The sequence below is a fragment of the Ursus americanus genome, chromosome 6, assembly GCF_024610735.1.
Source record: "Ursus americanus isolate L20-20 chromosome 6, mUrsAme1.1.p, whole genome shotgun sequence".
Lineage (NCBI taxonomy): Eukaryota > Metazoa > Chordata > Mammalia > Carnivora > Ursidae > Ursus > Ursus americanus.
In genome coordinates, this window is record NC_142132.1 from 55642394 (window position 1) to 55655178 (window position 12785).

Below are 12785 nucleotides of genomic sequence, written 5' to 3' on the forward strand. Positions count from 1 at the left end.
GAATCTTTCATGAATTTATTATTTTGCAGGATCCTCGCTTAACCTATTTTTTTTCTTTTTTTTTCCTTGAGATATATTTGACATATAACCCTCACTGAATCTAGAAATACAAAACCTTACAGTTGGAAGGAATCTTCAAAATCATCTAGTTCAGCTATCCTGTTAAGTACCGGAAATATCTCTACAACATACCAAAGGATCACGAAGTCTCTGCCTGAATGCCCTAAATAATGGGAAGTTCATTCATTTATAAAAGTGTTTATTTCATCTATGGATAATTTTGACCAACGGAAAGTTCTTCAAATGAGCTGAAATCTTTCTTCTAACTTTCATTCATGATGATTCCAAGCTATAAGACCCCCTAAAACAATGCTTCCCCATAAGCCTTTGTTGTGCAGATTACCCTTCTTGGTACTTTGTCCAGGGTTTCAAAAATCCTTGTGACCACAGCTGATCTTCGATGCCATGGTAGATTGTTCAGAGCCACTAGAAGTCAACAGTTAGGAGCAAGTGGGCCAACCACTGAAAAACACAGCAGTGTATCTGATCTCCCCTCCTCTGCACTTCCCCAGCGCCTGGAGGCAGCTCTCCACGGTGCTGAGCTTCATCTTGCCTTCACTGTTATCAGGATGGTGAGAAAAGAGACACTCTCCAGTTATTCAGTCATGCTTAGGATCTAAGGCCTTGACAATCCTTAGAAACCTCTTAGAAGAAACATCCCCTCAACCATAAGTCAGCATTAGCATCTATCCAATATGCTGAAACCAGTCTTGACTGCTCATGTTCCCCAAACCCAAGAGAACTGACCATTCCTCTACTTGGTCTGAAAAGGCCAGCCAGAAAAAATTCCAGCAAAGCTATCTAAGTCTCAGTGGAAGTAGATCAAATGTAAATGAACAATCATCCACCTTCCATCTTTTCTCTAAATCTTTCAGGACCTCCTCTCACAAACCATTCTGCAACCATTCTACTTCCTATCTCCGCCATCTAAGAACATCCTCAGTTCTCACTGCCATGCTGTGGAGAGTGCCTCAAATGTGAGGAGGAACCAGAGAAATAGTAGACCCAGATGCTGCCACACAGGTATTTTGGACATTGCCAGTCAGTACGATTTGGGGCCATCTGTTCGTGTTCAAGTTGGTTGCAGAAAAGATCCTTGGTGGCAATGATTGACTGCATAGAAAAAATTCTTGTTGCAAAGTACCCAATACATCTATATAAATTCTTTCTGATAATGATAAAAGACTTCAGTTGTAAACAAAGGATCTATACAACCCTAACACTATCTTCTGGATTTCTGTGCTGAAATCTGGTGAGATCCTTAACATAAGAACTCAGTATTAGTGTGGATAGAGAAATTCACTACTGGGTATAGTAAATTAGCACACTATGTATTTGAGAAACTAATGAATGTCTGAAAATTTGAGTTAATTACATTTAATTGGAAAAGGACCAAGGATTTTGTGGTTTTTTAATTGTGAAAAATCTATATATTCCCAATAGATTCACAGTAAAATAAGCTTTAAAAAAAGCTTTAAAACATCAAAAAAAGAAAAAAAGCCAGCAACTAGAACAAAATATGTAATGAAATTAACAGCACCTATGCTTGGCTTTAGAGAATTCTTATATACTCAGCGGATAAAAATATTCTATATTAATCTGTACATTTTTACCAAAAAGTTTCCAAAAGAAAAATAAGAATTAAACATTTATGACTGGAGTTAGTTGTAGTAAGGAATTGGATGTGAGTGTTTGACCGCTCTTTGTGCCTTCAAAGTTCTGCAGAAAATTCTGTCTTCTTTTTAGTCCATCCAAAATGACTGAATTATTAGATGCCAGACTCTGTGTCCTAAGATATTAAAAATAACAGAATTATTACCTTCCAAAAGGGCCTGGATTTCTAATCAAAGCATTATACCTTCATTTGTTAACTCTGATGCAGTATAACATTTACTAACAGTAAGGTACACTTATCATATAAGTTAACCTTTAAAAAATCTAAGGAGCTCCTTACATTTTAAAGGCTTCACAACAGCACCTCCATTATTTAACAGCTGCTTTCCAAGAGGTTCGTATTTTCAGAACAACATCTTTTCTCAGATCCAATAGTCAATTATATTCTAGTCAGAAACAGTAAGTTCCCAGGGCGCCTGGCTGGCTCAGTCAGAAGAGCCTGCAACTCTTGATCTCAGGGTTGTGAGTTCAAGCCCCAGTTGGATGTAGAGATTACGTAAATAAATAAATAAACTTTTAAAAAAGGAAGAAAAACATGTTCCCTGAAAACCTCTTCTATACAACTGAAGTGTAATTTGTTTTTTGAGAAGTCATATGAAAGAGAAAAGCCAACCATAATATTTTTCATATTGACAATGTTCCTTTCCAAGGAGCTGTAGGCTAGGTTAGTCCCTTAATCTACACATCTGCCTTGCATCAGCCAAGTCACATTACTGTTTGGGCATTTTGCTTTTGACATTCCCCTTTTTCCACCTTGTCTCCTATCACTCGCTCATTACATTGATATACCTCAAAAATGTGTCCTCCTAGGACGCCTGGGTGCTCAGTCGTTAAGCTTCTGCCTTCGGCTCAGGGCGTGATCCCGGCGTTATGGGATCGAGCCCCACATCAGGCTCCTCTGCTATAAGCCTGCTTCTTCCTCTCCCACTCCCCCTGCTTGTTTTCCCTCTCTCACTGGCTGTCTCTATCTCTGTCAAATAAATAAATAAAATATTTTTAAAATAAATAAATAAATAAATATCTTTTTAAAAAATTAAATAAAAATTAAAAAAAAGAAAAAGAAATTAAATTTCTCAAGATTTCGCAAATTTAAATTCTCAGTTGCATGTCAAGGAATAATTTCCCTTATCTGTTTTGGGTTTGATTTTGGTTTTCATTTCTGCTTTTGCTAGAGAGAAAGGGAACCCGTAGCTTGTTGGTTTACACAACCATTGTTTACTTTGGAGACAATATGTTTTGATTTGATACTTTAAAGACTTGATATGAATTAAACAATTGTTTCAAGCAGGAAAGATCTCTTCCCTAATAAAGAAGTGAAGATATGTTTTAAAAATGCAGACCTGCATGGGACGCCTGGGTGGCTCAGCTGGTTAAGCAGCTGCCTTCAGTTCAGATCATGATCCTAAGCTCCTGGGATCAGTCTGCATTGGGCTCCTTGTTCAGCAGGGTGCCTCTTTCTCCCTCTGCCTGCCATTCCCCCTGCTTGTGCTCACTCTCTTTCTCTGATTTAAAAAAAAAAAAATGCAGACCTCCAGGGACACCTGGGTGGCTCAGTCGGTTAAGCATCTGCCTTTGGCTCAAATCATGACCCTGGGGTGCTGGGATTGAGCCCCACATGGGGCTCCTTGCTCAGCAGGGAGCCTGCTTCTCCTTCTCCCTCTGCCTGTCGCTCCCCCTGCTTGTGCTCTCTCTCTGTCAAATAAATACATAAAATCTTTTTTAAAAAATCCACTGCAGATTGATTCATTACAGCAAAAATTGGGAATCTAAATGTCAAAGGAAGGAAAACAATAACTATATAAATACTGGGGTTTACATAACGGAATATTCACAGCCATTAAAAAGAATGAGCTGGATCTATATGTATTGATTGCAAGATATCCTAACTTATGTTAAGTGAAAAAAGAAAGCAACAGCTCCATATGACTTGTTGTTAAAAAATAATTATATTTATAAATGCACAGGAAAAAGTCTGAAAGAATATAAACCAAACTGCTGGGCACCTAGGTGGCTCCATCGGTTAAATGTCTGCCTTTGGCTCAGGTCATGATTCCAGGGTCCTGAGATCAAGTCCCACATTGGGCTCCTTGCTTAGTGGGGAGTCTGCTTCTCCCTCTCCCTCTACCCCTCCCCCCTGCTCGTGCTCTTTCTCTTGCACTCCCTCTCTCTCAAATAAATAAAATATTTAAAAATAAATAAATAAATAAATAATGAATAAATAAACCAAACAGTTAACAATTTGTAGGTCACCTCAACAGAAAGGCAATGGCAAAGGTTGGGGGATGGAGACTTCCAATTTTACTTATTTATTTATTACAGATTAATTCATTTATTTATTTTAGAGAGACATAGAGAGAGAGAGAGTGGGAATGTGCCAGCTGAAGGAAGGGCAGAGTGAGAGGAAGACTCTCAAGCAGACTCGGAGCTGAGCAAGGAGCCTGACGCAGGGCTTGATCCCATGACCCTGAGATCATGACCTGAGCAAAATCGAAGTGGTGGACACTCAACGGACTGAGCCATCCAGGTGCCCCCATTTTTACCTTTTATATTTTTTTTAAGATTTATTTATTCGAGAGCGAGAGACAGCGCCCATGAGCAAGGGGAGGGGCAGGAGGAGAAGGAGAAGCAGACTCGCCACTGAGCAGGGAGCCTGACACAGGCCTTGATACCAGGACCCTAAGACCATGACCTGAGCTGAAGGCAGATGCTTAACTGACTGAGCCACCCAGGCACCCCTACCTTTTACATTTCTGCATTACTTTACTTTTTCAAAATGAAGTACACAATAATTTTATATAATAAAAAAATGAGTAGGAGCGACTGGGGTCCTGGGATTGAGCCCCGCATCGGGCTCCCTGCTCAGCGGGGAGTCTGCTTTTCCCCCTCCCTTCTGCTTGTGCTCTCTCTCACTGTCTCTGTCTCTCTCAAATAAAATATTTTGAAAAAATAAAAATAAATATAAAATAAAATAAAATAAAATAAAATGGTAGGGTGATTATAGGTGTTCAGTACTGGAGTGCCTGGGTGGCTCAGTCAGTTAAGCATCTGACTCTTTTTTTTTTTTTTTTAAAGATTTTTTATTTATTTTTGTGACAGAGAGACAGCCAGCGAGAGAGGGAACACAGCAGGGGGAGTGGGAGAGGAAGAAGCAGGCTCACAGCGGAGGAGCCCGATGTGGGACTCGATCCCGGTAAGCCAGGATCACGCCCTGAGCTGAAGGCAAGCGACTGCGCTACCCAGGCGCCCCTAAGCATCTGACTCTTGATTTCGGATCAGATCATGATCTCAGGATCCTGGGATCAAGCCCCACGTTGGGCTCGAAACTCAGTGGGGAGTCTGAGGATTTATCTTCCTCTGCCCCTACCCCCTGCTCACTCGTGCTCTCTCTCAAATAAATAAATCTTTTAAAACAATTTTCAGTACTTCTCAAATATTCTATTATGACCATACTACTTTCATAATCTGAGCAATGTTATTTAAACAAATTAACATGGAAAATATTGGTGGAAAGTAGCTGCATCTCTCTCTCAACGTGTGTAGAACCAGAAACATAAGGGAAAACTTCCAACCCTCCGTTGAGGAAGTGCTCCACTGATAGCAGCTCCTTCCTACTTTTAGAAACAATTCAAGATTCTGTAGTAGTGAAGTAAATTTTGGTTCACATTAAAAATGAACTCTATCCTATTATATAAGAGATTTTGTTGTAATTTGATACAATTTATTCAGTGACGGCTGGCAGAATTATATCGCTATAAAAAGTTTATTCAGGAGTCTCCCACTAGGTGATTCAGTACACCCTTGATTTTAATCATTCCTGAGGAATAGTGGCTGATCAAATGTTTACATACACTCACCGTGGAGAGTCTATTCCACTATCTCCTGCCATGCTCTGATTTTCTGTTCCTTCCAAATGACTGTGTGCGTGTTGGAGCTCCTGAGCCAACACTGGCACATGTGAAGTGTTGAGAAGTTCTACCTGTTGTGTGAATGGCTTTCTCATTCCCTGATTCTGAGCACTCTGACTCCAGCTAGCTGGTTTCTTTCCTGTATCACCAACAGAGCCTTGTAGGGTTTCAGTCCCAGAATCAGCTTTCCTTGTGTAATCAAATAAATTTCCAACAGCAGATGTTGCGGTTTGTACACATGTAGCAACACTGGGTTCCTCTTCATAGTTAAAACTGGACTGAGTCCCTGAATTGAGGCCACCACTTTCAGCAGAGAGATTAGGTGTTTGGCTTTCACCTGCGTTAGTGAAAAACCCAGTGGGTTTGTAACACTCATTTCCTTTAAGCACCTGAGGCTCAGACCTGTGTATTTTGCTGTTGTACTCAGCCAGAGATCTTTCCGTCACGTTTTGTTTCCCCAAATGATTCCACTTGCTTCTCCCTGTAAAGGAATACTGAATGCGGCCAGGCAGCCCTTGACATAAGTCATCATTGTCGGAAAAGTCCTCCTCATCTAGATATAATGAGCTACAGGCACCATCATCATCTTCCAATTCATTCTGATACAAGGCCTGGTTATCATCAGAAAGCCCTTCGTTTTCTAGACCCACATTCTCTGCTTCCTGGACAAATGTCTTTCTCGTGGATATTTCTTCTAAGTCTCCATCTTGTCTCTCAGCTTGTCTCAAATAGTTCGTACTAACTGGGTAATCCAAAAGACCAAGATTTTGGAACTGGTGTATAGTGTTATCAACTAATCTGCAAGCAGAGGAGGCACGGCCTGAAGAGGAGGAACCTTGTGACAGCAGGACATGCTGTGTTTCTTTGGCCTCCCGTAATACGTCAAAGGGAGAGTAACTTTTCCTCAAGACTTCAGGGATTACCTCATTTTTTCCACCATATACATCATATCTCAACAGGTTTTCCCGAAAGGAACAACATTGACTGCCATTTTGCAAGACACTACATTGAGAGTAATTTAAGGGGGGATCTCTGAAGTCCTCACTGATAGGTTTGACAGTAGAGTTACTCATAGAAATGGATTCTGCCATCGGCTTATCTTTACATCTTTCAGCATGTGGCTGTTTGGCTCCACCCTCAAAGATTCTTGAGTAATCCAAAGACCTTGACCTTTGGAAAGGCTTTCCCTTTGGTCCAGTCTGACTGGGTTTCAGATCCCTGGTCTTCTGGATGTTGTGCCCTTTGGTGATTGGGCTGCCTCGGTGAGATAAACCCTGGAAAGGATTACTAATTCGCTTCTTGTAAATCAAATGGGAACCCAGCACAGATAGATTCTCATCAAGTGGTTTCTGAACTACTGCTTCATTTGGGCTTTTAATCCTGGGGGTGGGCTGTGTAGCAGGTAGCTTGGGATGTTTCTCCAGTCTAAGGCTTCCTGGCTCACTTCCCTGACTCCCGGCTCTGTGTCCATCCCTCCGAGAATGGCCCTGCCTTCGAGACTTTGCAGACCGGCCCCGCCTTTTCCTCACTCCCTCTTTTGAAGGATATTTATGCCTCAACGGCAGCATATCAGTGCACGTGCCCTGGCTATTACAGTGTTTCTGTTCTTCGTATTTCTGCATTAAGACTGTATGCTTGATTAAGTTGTCAACAGTCAGAATGGGATTAATTCGTCTGATAATCTCATGTTCGACGTCTCGAGGGATATTGTCCAAGTTATCTTCATCTCGAACGGGCCATTCTTCTGGTGGGAACTGGGCAGAGAAACTGCTGTGCTCTGCTCTGGACTTCTCCTTCCTGGACAGACTACGCCAGAAGAGGCTGAAGCCAAACTTCTTGCCTTTTTCTCTGTCTTTTGTCTCTGGTAACGGTTTGGCGCTTTCACAGATGTGATTCTCCACAGACACTGAAACCGCTCGATTCTGTACCAAAGATCTGGATTCCTGAAGACCTTTCTGGCCTTTTCTAGCCATTTCTGCAGCCGCTGGTGTCTCCTCTACATCCTGAGTGCACGGATCAGGGAAACACCGGCAAGACTGACAATGGGAAATGGGGGCAGCATTTTCTTTGGCTAACTCTGCACAGCTGGCCACGCTCACCAGATACGTAATGCACGTTGGCATCGGGTGACTTTCATCTGATAGGTCTCTCTTATTTTCGTGGGGGGCTGCATTTGTGATGAAGTAAGTCTGAGGAGTGACTATGAAGTATCCCTCTCCAGTGTGATAAATTTTCCTTTCTTTAATCAGAGTTCCGAGAGTGGTATAGAGAATATCTTGAGATGGAATTGCAATGCCTAAAACAAACAAGCATTTCATTACACTGATAGATTTTGAATTAAAAAAAAACATTCCGTTGAGTGAAATCAGTAACTCAGAAATGACCACACAAATGCTTGATGAAGCCAGAGCTAACTGTAACACAGTTAGTAAATGTAATTAAAATGCCAAAGAAGCATTCATAATAGTCACAAGTTAACTGAATAATAGGAATATAATTTGGTCCACACAAAGACATAGGGCAAATTAATGGTTACATAGAGAAAAAAATCTGAGTTCCCTCGAATACACACAGCAAGTTATACAACCCCATCATGAACTTAAATTTTGACTTCAAGACAGCATTCTTGAAAGCAAACATGGGAATTTTTGAAAATCGCAGCCTCATTGCTTCAATCTTAATAAGAATCCAAAGAGAAAATGAAAACCAGTCTGTGCCAGGATGAGGGCAAACTACCTAATATCTGTATTATGATGGCTTTTCAAAGTAGGAAGGTGACAATTTTAAAAGAAATTTCCTTTTCCAAATAGCAGGGATCAAAATTGTATTTATATGGTGAAACATGTTTGTATAATACCAGAAAATACATCAACATATTAACATTGATTTCCTTTGGGATACTGTAAGTGGTTACTTTTCTATATTTTCTTGATTTTTCTACAATAAGCATATTCATTTTATAATGGGAAAAATGAAAAATACTCTTCTACATCCATGCATTGGAATCTCATGCAGCTGTGAAAAGAATGAAATAAATCAATATATAATAATACAGAAAGATCTCTAAATTTTTTTAAAAGACTTATTTATTTGTGAGAGAGTGAGAGCGTGTACACATGGGGGGTGGGGAGGGCCAGAGGGAGAGAGAGAATCTCAAGCAGACGCCCCACCGAGCTTGGAGCCCGAAGCAGGGCTTGACTCAGGGCTCGATCTCACGACCCTGAGATCACAACCTGAGCCAAAATCCAGAGCTGGACGTTTAGGCAACTAGGTCACCCAGGCGCCCCCCCCCAAAATATTTTTTTAACTTAAAGCAAGGTGCAGACAGAATATAGAGAATGATCCAATTCATGTTATAGAAAAATACATAAGCTCAAATACAATTTACAAAAGTACGCACAGGAAAAGATAAACAATAGAAGCTGTCACCTCTGGGAAGTGGCAATGGAAGAACGGGGTGGGGGCAGAGGTTGAACTTTTCCCTTTTTTGCCTTGTACTCCTTCTACAGTATGATTATTGCCATAAGCAAAAAAAAAAAAGAAAGAAAAAGAAAAAAAAGAAAAAGTTCATTTGGAAAGTCAAAGAAATGCCCTTATCAAATTCATTGATGCAGGCCTTTTCCTAGCAGGGCTCTAATACAAGGTGCTACAATAGAAAAAAAAATTGAATATCGTCCAGTTTATTTACATGTTTAAGTGGATTTATCAATAGAAAGCAAGCAATGAACTAGCAGAGAAAACCTGTCACGCTACCTGGGTGGTGCTTCACCAAATGCTCCAGTAGTGTTTCCTGCGTCACCACAGTCTGAGCAGCATTCATATCAGACACAGCACAGCAAAGAACCTCAGCCAAGGGTATAAACTGAGATTGAGCTATTGGATTCATTTGCACTGGAAAGACGTCACCTAAATTGGAGGGTTAAAAAAAAAAAAAAAAAAAAAAGGAAAGGTGATACATTTGTAGTAAAAACTATTTGTAATTAGTGAACCAAGAATAAAAAACTGAATAGCACGTGAAATTGTTATTTTTCTCATCAGTTTTTTTCCTCCGCATCTGATAACATGGCATGAACAATGACAGAAAGCATAGAAGAAAAAGGTTTACATTCGGGTTCCCTACTTTTTAAGAAGTCTGTAGAATTGGTCACTACTTTACATGCAAGAGATAGTAAGTTTCCAGATGAAAGGCACAAAGTGCTATCAGAGTTCAGGTCAGACAATGCTCATATGGTAATTCACATTTTTCAAAGCATTTTTTTAAATCATATTAACTATCTGGGGCAGGCAGGGATGGAATTCTTATTTCTTTATTTAAAATACAGAAAGCCGGGGCCCCTGGGTGGCTCAGTCGGCTAAGTGTCTGCTTTTGGTTCAGGTCATGATCCCAGGGTCCTGGGATCGAGCCCCGCATTGGGCTCCTTGCTCAGCGGGGAGCCTGCTTCTCCCTCTCCCTCTGTCACTCCCCCTGCTTGTGCTCTCTCGCTCTCTCCTCTCTTTCTGTCAAATAAATAAATACAATCTTTAAAAAATAAATAAATAAATAAATAAATAAATAAATAAATAAATAAAAAGAAAGGTTGAGGGAGGAGGAAAAAAGGCCATTGTATTTCTTTTCTTTTTTAAGATTTTATTTGTCAGAGAGAGAGCGCACAAGCAGGGAGAGCGGCAGGCAGAGGGAGAAGCAGGCTCCCCGCTGAACAAGAAGCCTGATGCGGGACTCGATTCCAGGACCCTGGGATCATGACCTGAGCCAAAGGCAGCCACTTCACCAACTGAGCCACCCAGGTGTCCAAAGCCATTGTATTTCTTGATTGGAAAGTGACCATTGGTGTCTTTCAATAGAACTGTTTTCATAGAAAAAGACACAGAAACTAAATGTCAGCTTGAAGGGAAGGGAGTTGGTGAGAAAAAAGTAAGGTTAATGGATCCTCCTTCTAGAGCAGGACTTCTTAACTTTGGCACTTTTGACATTGGGGGTCAGATATAAGGTGACCACCCATCTGAGTAAGCCCAGGACTGGGGGGTTTCCTGGGACATAGGATTTTCAGTGTGATGAGCAGGAAAGTCAAGGGCAAACCAAGATGGCCTGCCTAGCCAGCTAATTCTTCGTTGTGCATTGTAGCAGGTTTAGTAGCGTCCTTGGTCTCTACCCACTTCTAGATGCCAGTAGCATCTCCCCCAGTTGCGGCAACCAAACAAGTTTCCAGACATTGACAAATGTCCCCGGAAGAGGGGGGGTGGTGAAGGCAAAACTGCCCTAATTATAAACCACTGTTCTATACCATTGGTCGGAAAAATCGGGTTCTGAAAGAGGAGAAATAGAACACAAACCAGAAGGGAGTAGGATCGAGTGCATGTGAATGTGTGTGTATGTTGTGATCTTCTTAAAAGAAGATCTCTGCACATTTGGATCCAAAAACGAAGGGCTTCGCCGAAACAATGCACATGATTCTGGGAGAGAGAAGACCAGTAAGATCCCACAGAGGGGAACAGGAAGATCCCACAGAGGCGAACAGGAAGATCCCACAGAGGGGAATAGGAAAATGTCAAAAGGCACAGGTAGAAGAACGGCCTCAGAAATAAAGAAGATATTACTTCATCTGGACCTGAGAAAAGAATAGAGGGTGGGAGAAGACCAAAGCCTAGAAGGAAACACACGTGAGCACAGCAAGCTCATCTGATCTCTGCAGAGTTAAGGCAGGGAGAGAGAGGATAGGAATGGGAGGAGAAAAAAACAGGAATGAGGAGCTGAAGAGCGGAAAGGGGCTTTGAAGAGCCGTTCTTAGAGTACACTAAATTGAAAAAAAAATGAATGCAAAGATTATGAAGGAGCCCTGAGTCTCAAGAGGATTGAAATATGGTTGCTGGCAGGGGACGTGGCAATCTGGAATGAAAAGGGTGACAGCCAGGGAGGCCAGCAGTGCATATGGGAATCACCACGGGGTTGTGTGAATGTGCAGATTCTGATTCAGAAGGCCCGAAGCAGAGCCCAGGATTCTGCATTTCTAACAACTTCCCAGGTGAGGTCTGCTTGGGAATGGTAGAGGATTAGAGTGTTGATAATAGCAGTGTTCAGGTAGCCAACTGTTCAACAAATAAACATGGCCCTGGGGCTGCATGGGGAATCAAGAGTAGCCAAAGGGAAGCCAAAACATTGAGAAAACTTGGTTATACCCTGCAGTTGACTCACCCAGTGACAGTGGAGAAGCCAATACATTGTACTAGTTGTTGAGGGGGAAGGAAGGTGGTGAGGATTGGCAAGGTGTGAAGGGTTGTAGCCAGAGCTGGTGAGTGGCCCACGGTATTCATTGTATCTGCATGAAGATAGAGGACTTCCACAAGGAAACTGAGAAGCAGTGTGCTGTTATGCACAACATTGCTCTGTTTCCCTGTGTACTTAAGCTTCTGCAGCTGGCAGGCTGGGCATCTCTGAACACGGAAGTCACAACACAGGGCAGAGTTGCTGCCCGCAACCTAGGTTAGGCTCTTCTGTTGTGTGATGGTGGCTGTTCCACCGGGTGGATGCCAGGATACCTATAGCATTCTGAGAAGCTAGGATGAATGGCTAATCAATTAATATTCCAAAGAGAAGATAAGAGATGGTACTATGAAACTTACTGTCCAAGTGGGACATTAGCTGACCTAAACCTCAAAATCCTTCTAGAAAGTCTACCTCTAAGCTAAGGGTAATAAGGCTCTGCCTCTCTTCACTCTGTCTTTGCCTTTTTTTCCCTCGGCATCTTGGACTTACTTTCTTCTCTTTCATCTCCCTCCTCACCACAAAAGGTAAAGGATTAAAGTACAATTTCACATAGTTCCGTGCTTCTTTAACATAACTCTATATGCTTAATTTGAAATAAGTGACTTTAAACTTTTATGTATCTTTCTTTTTAGTCTCCCAAAATAGTCTAAGTGACTTCTTTCTTGTACGTGACCTTAAATTGATTATCTCCTCCTCCACCCACCTTCATGCGGACGAGAAGTCCTTAATTCAAAAAGAGGGTGGAGAAAGGTCTCTCCTAGAAAGATGAGGGCTAGAGTACTGGCGAAGTATAGGGCAAAACCTAAGAAGTTTTTAGGTGGCTCAACCACACAACCCACATTCAAGCCTCGCCGCATCCCTACCCTACATCTAGTCACTTTGAG

General features: G+C 41.6%; 1 protein-coding gene across 2 annotated transcripts in view; it reads right to left on the bottom strand.

Annotated features, from left to right (window-relative positions):
• STOX1 (storkhead box 1) overlaps positions 1-12785 on the bottom strand; it is a 54568-nt gene continuing 41783 nt past the window's right edge. Inside the window, exons 2-4 of one of the 2 annotated variants that reach the window (XM_045783363.2) lie at positions 9393-9545; positions 5589-7935; positions 1-1849 (exon numbers count right to left, since the gene is read on the bottom strand). In XM_045783363.2, the coding sequence (XP_045639319.2) occupies positions 1702-1849; positions 5589-7935; positions 9393-9545 (2648 nt within the window). In that variant the 3' untranslated portion in view covers positions 1-1701. The remainder of the gene's footprint in view (positions 1850-5588; positions 7936-9392; positions 9546-12785) is intronic. The other variant, XM_045783364.2, reaches the window with a different exon arrangement.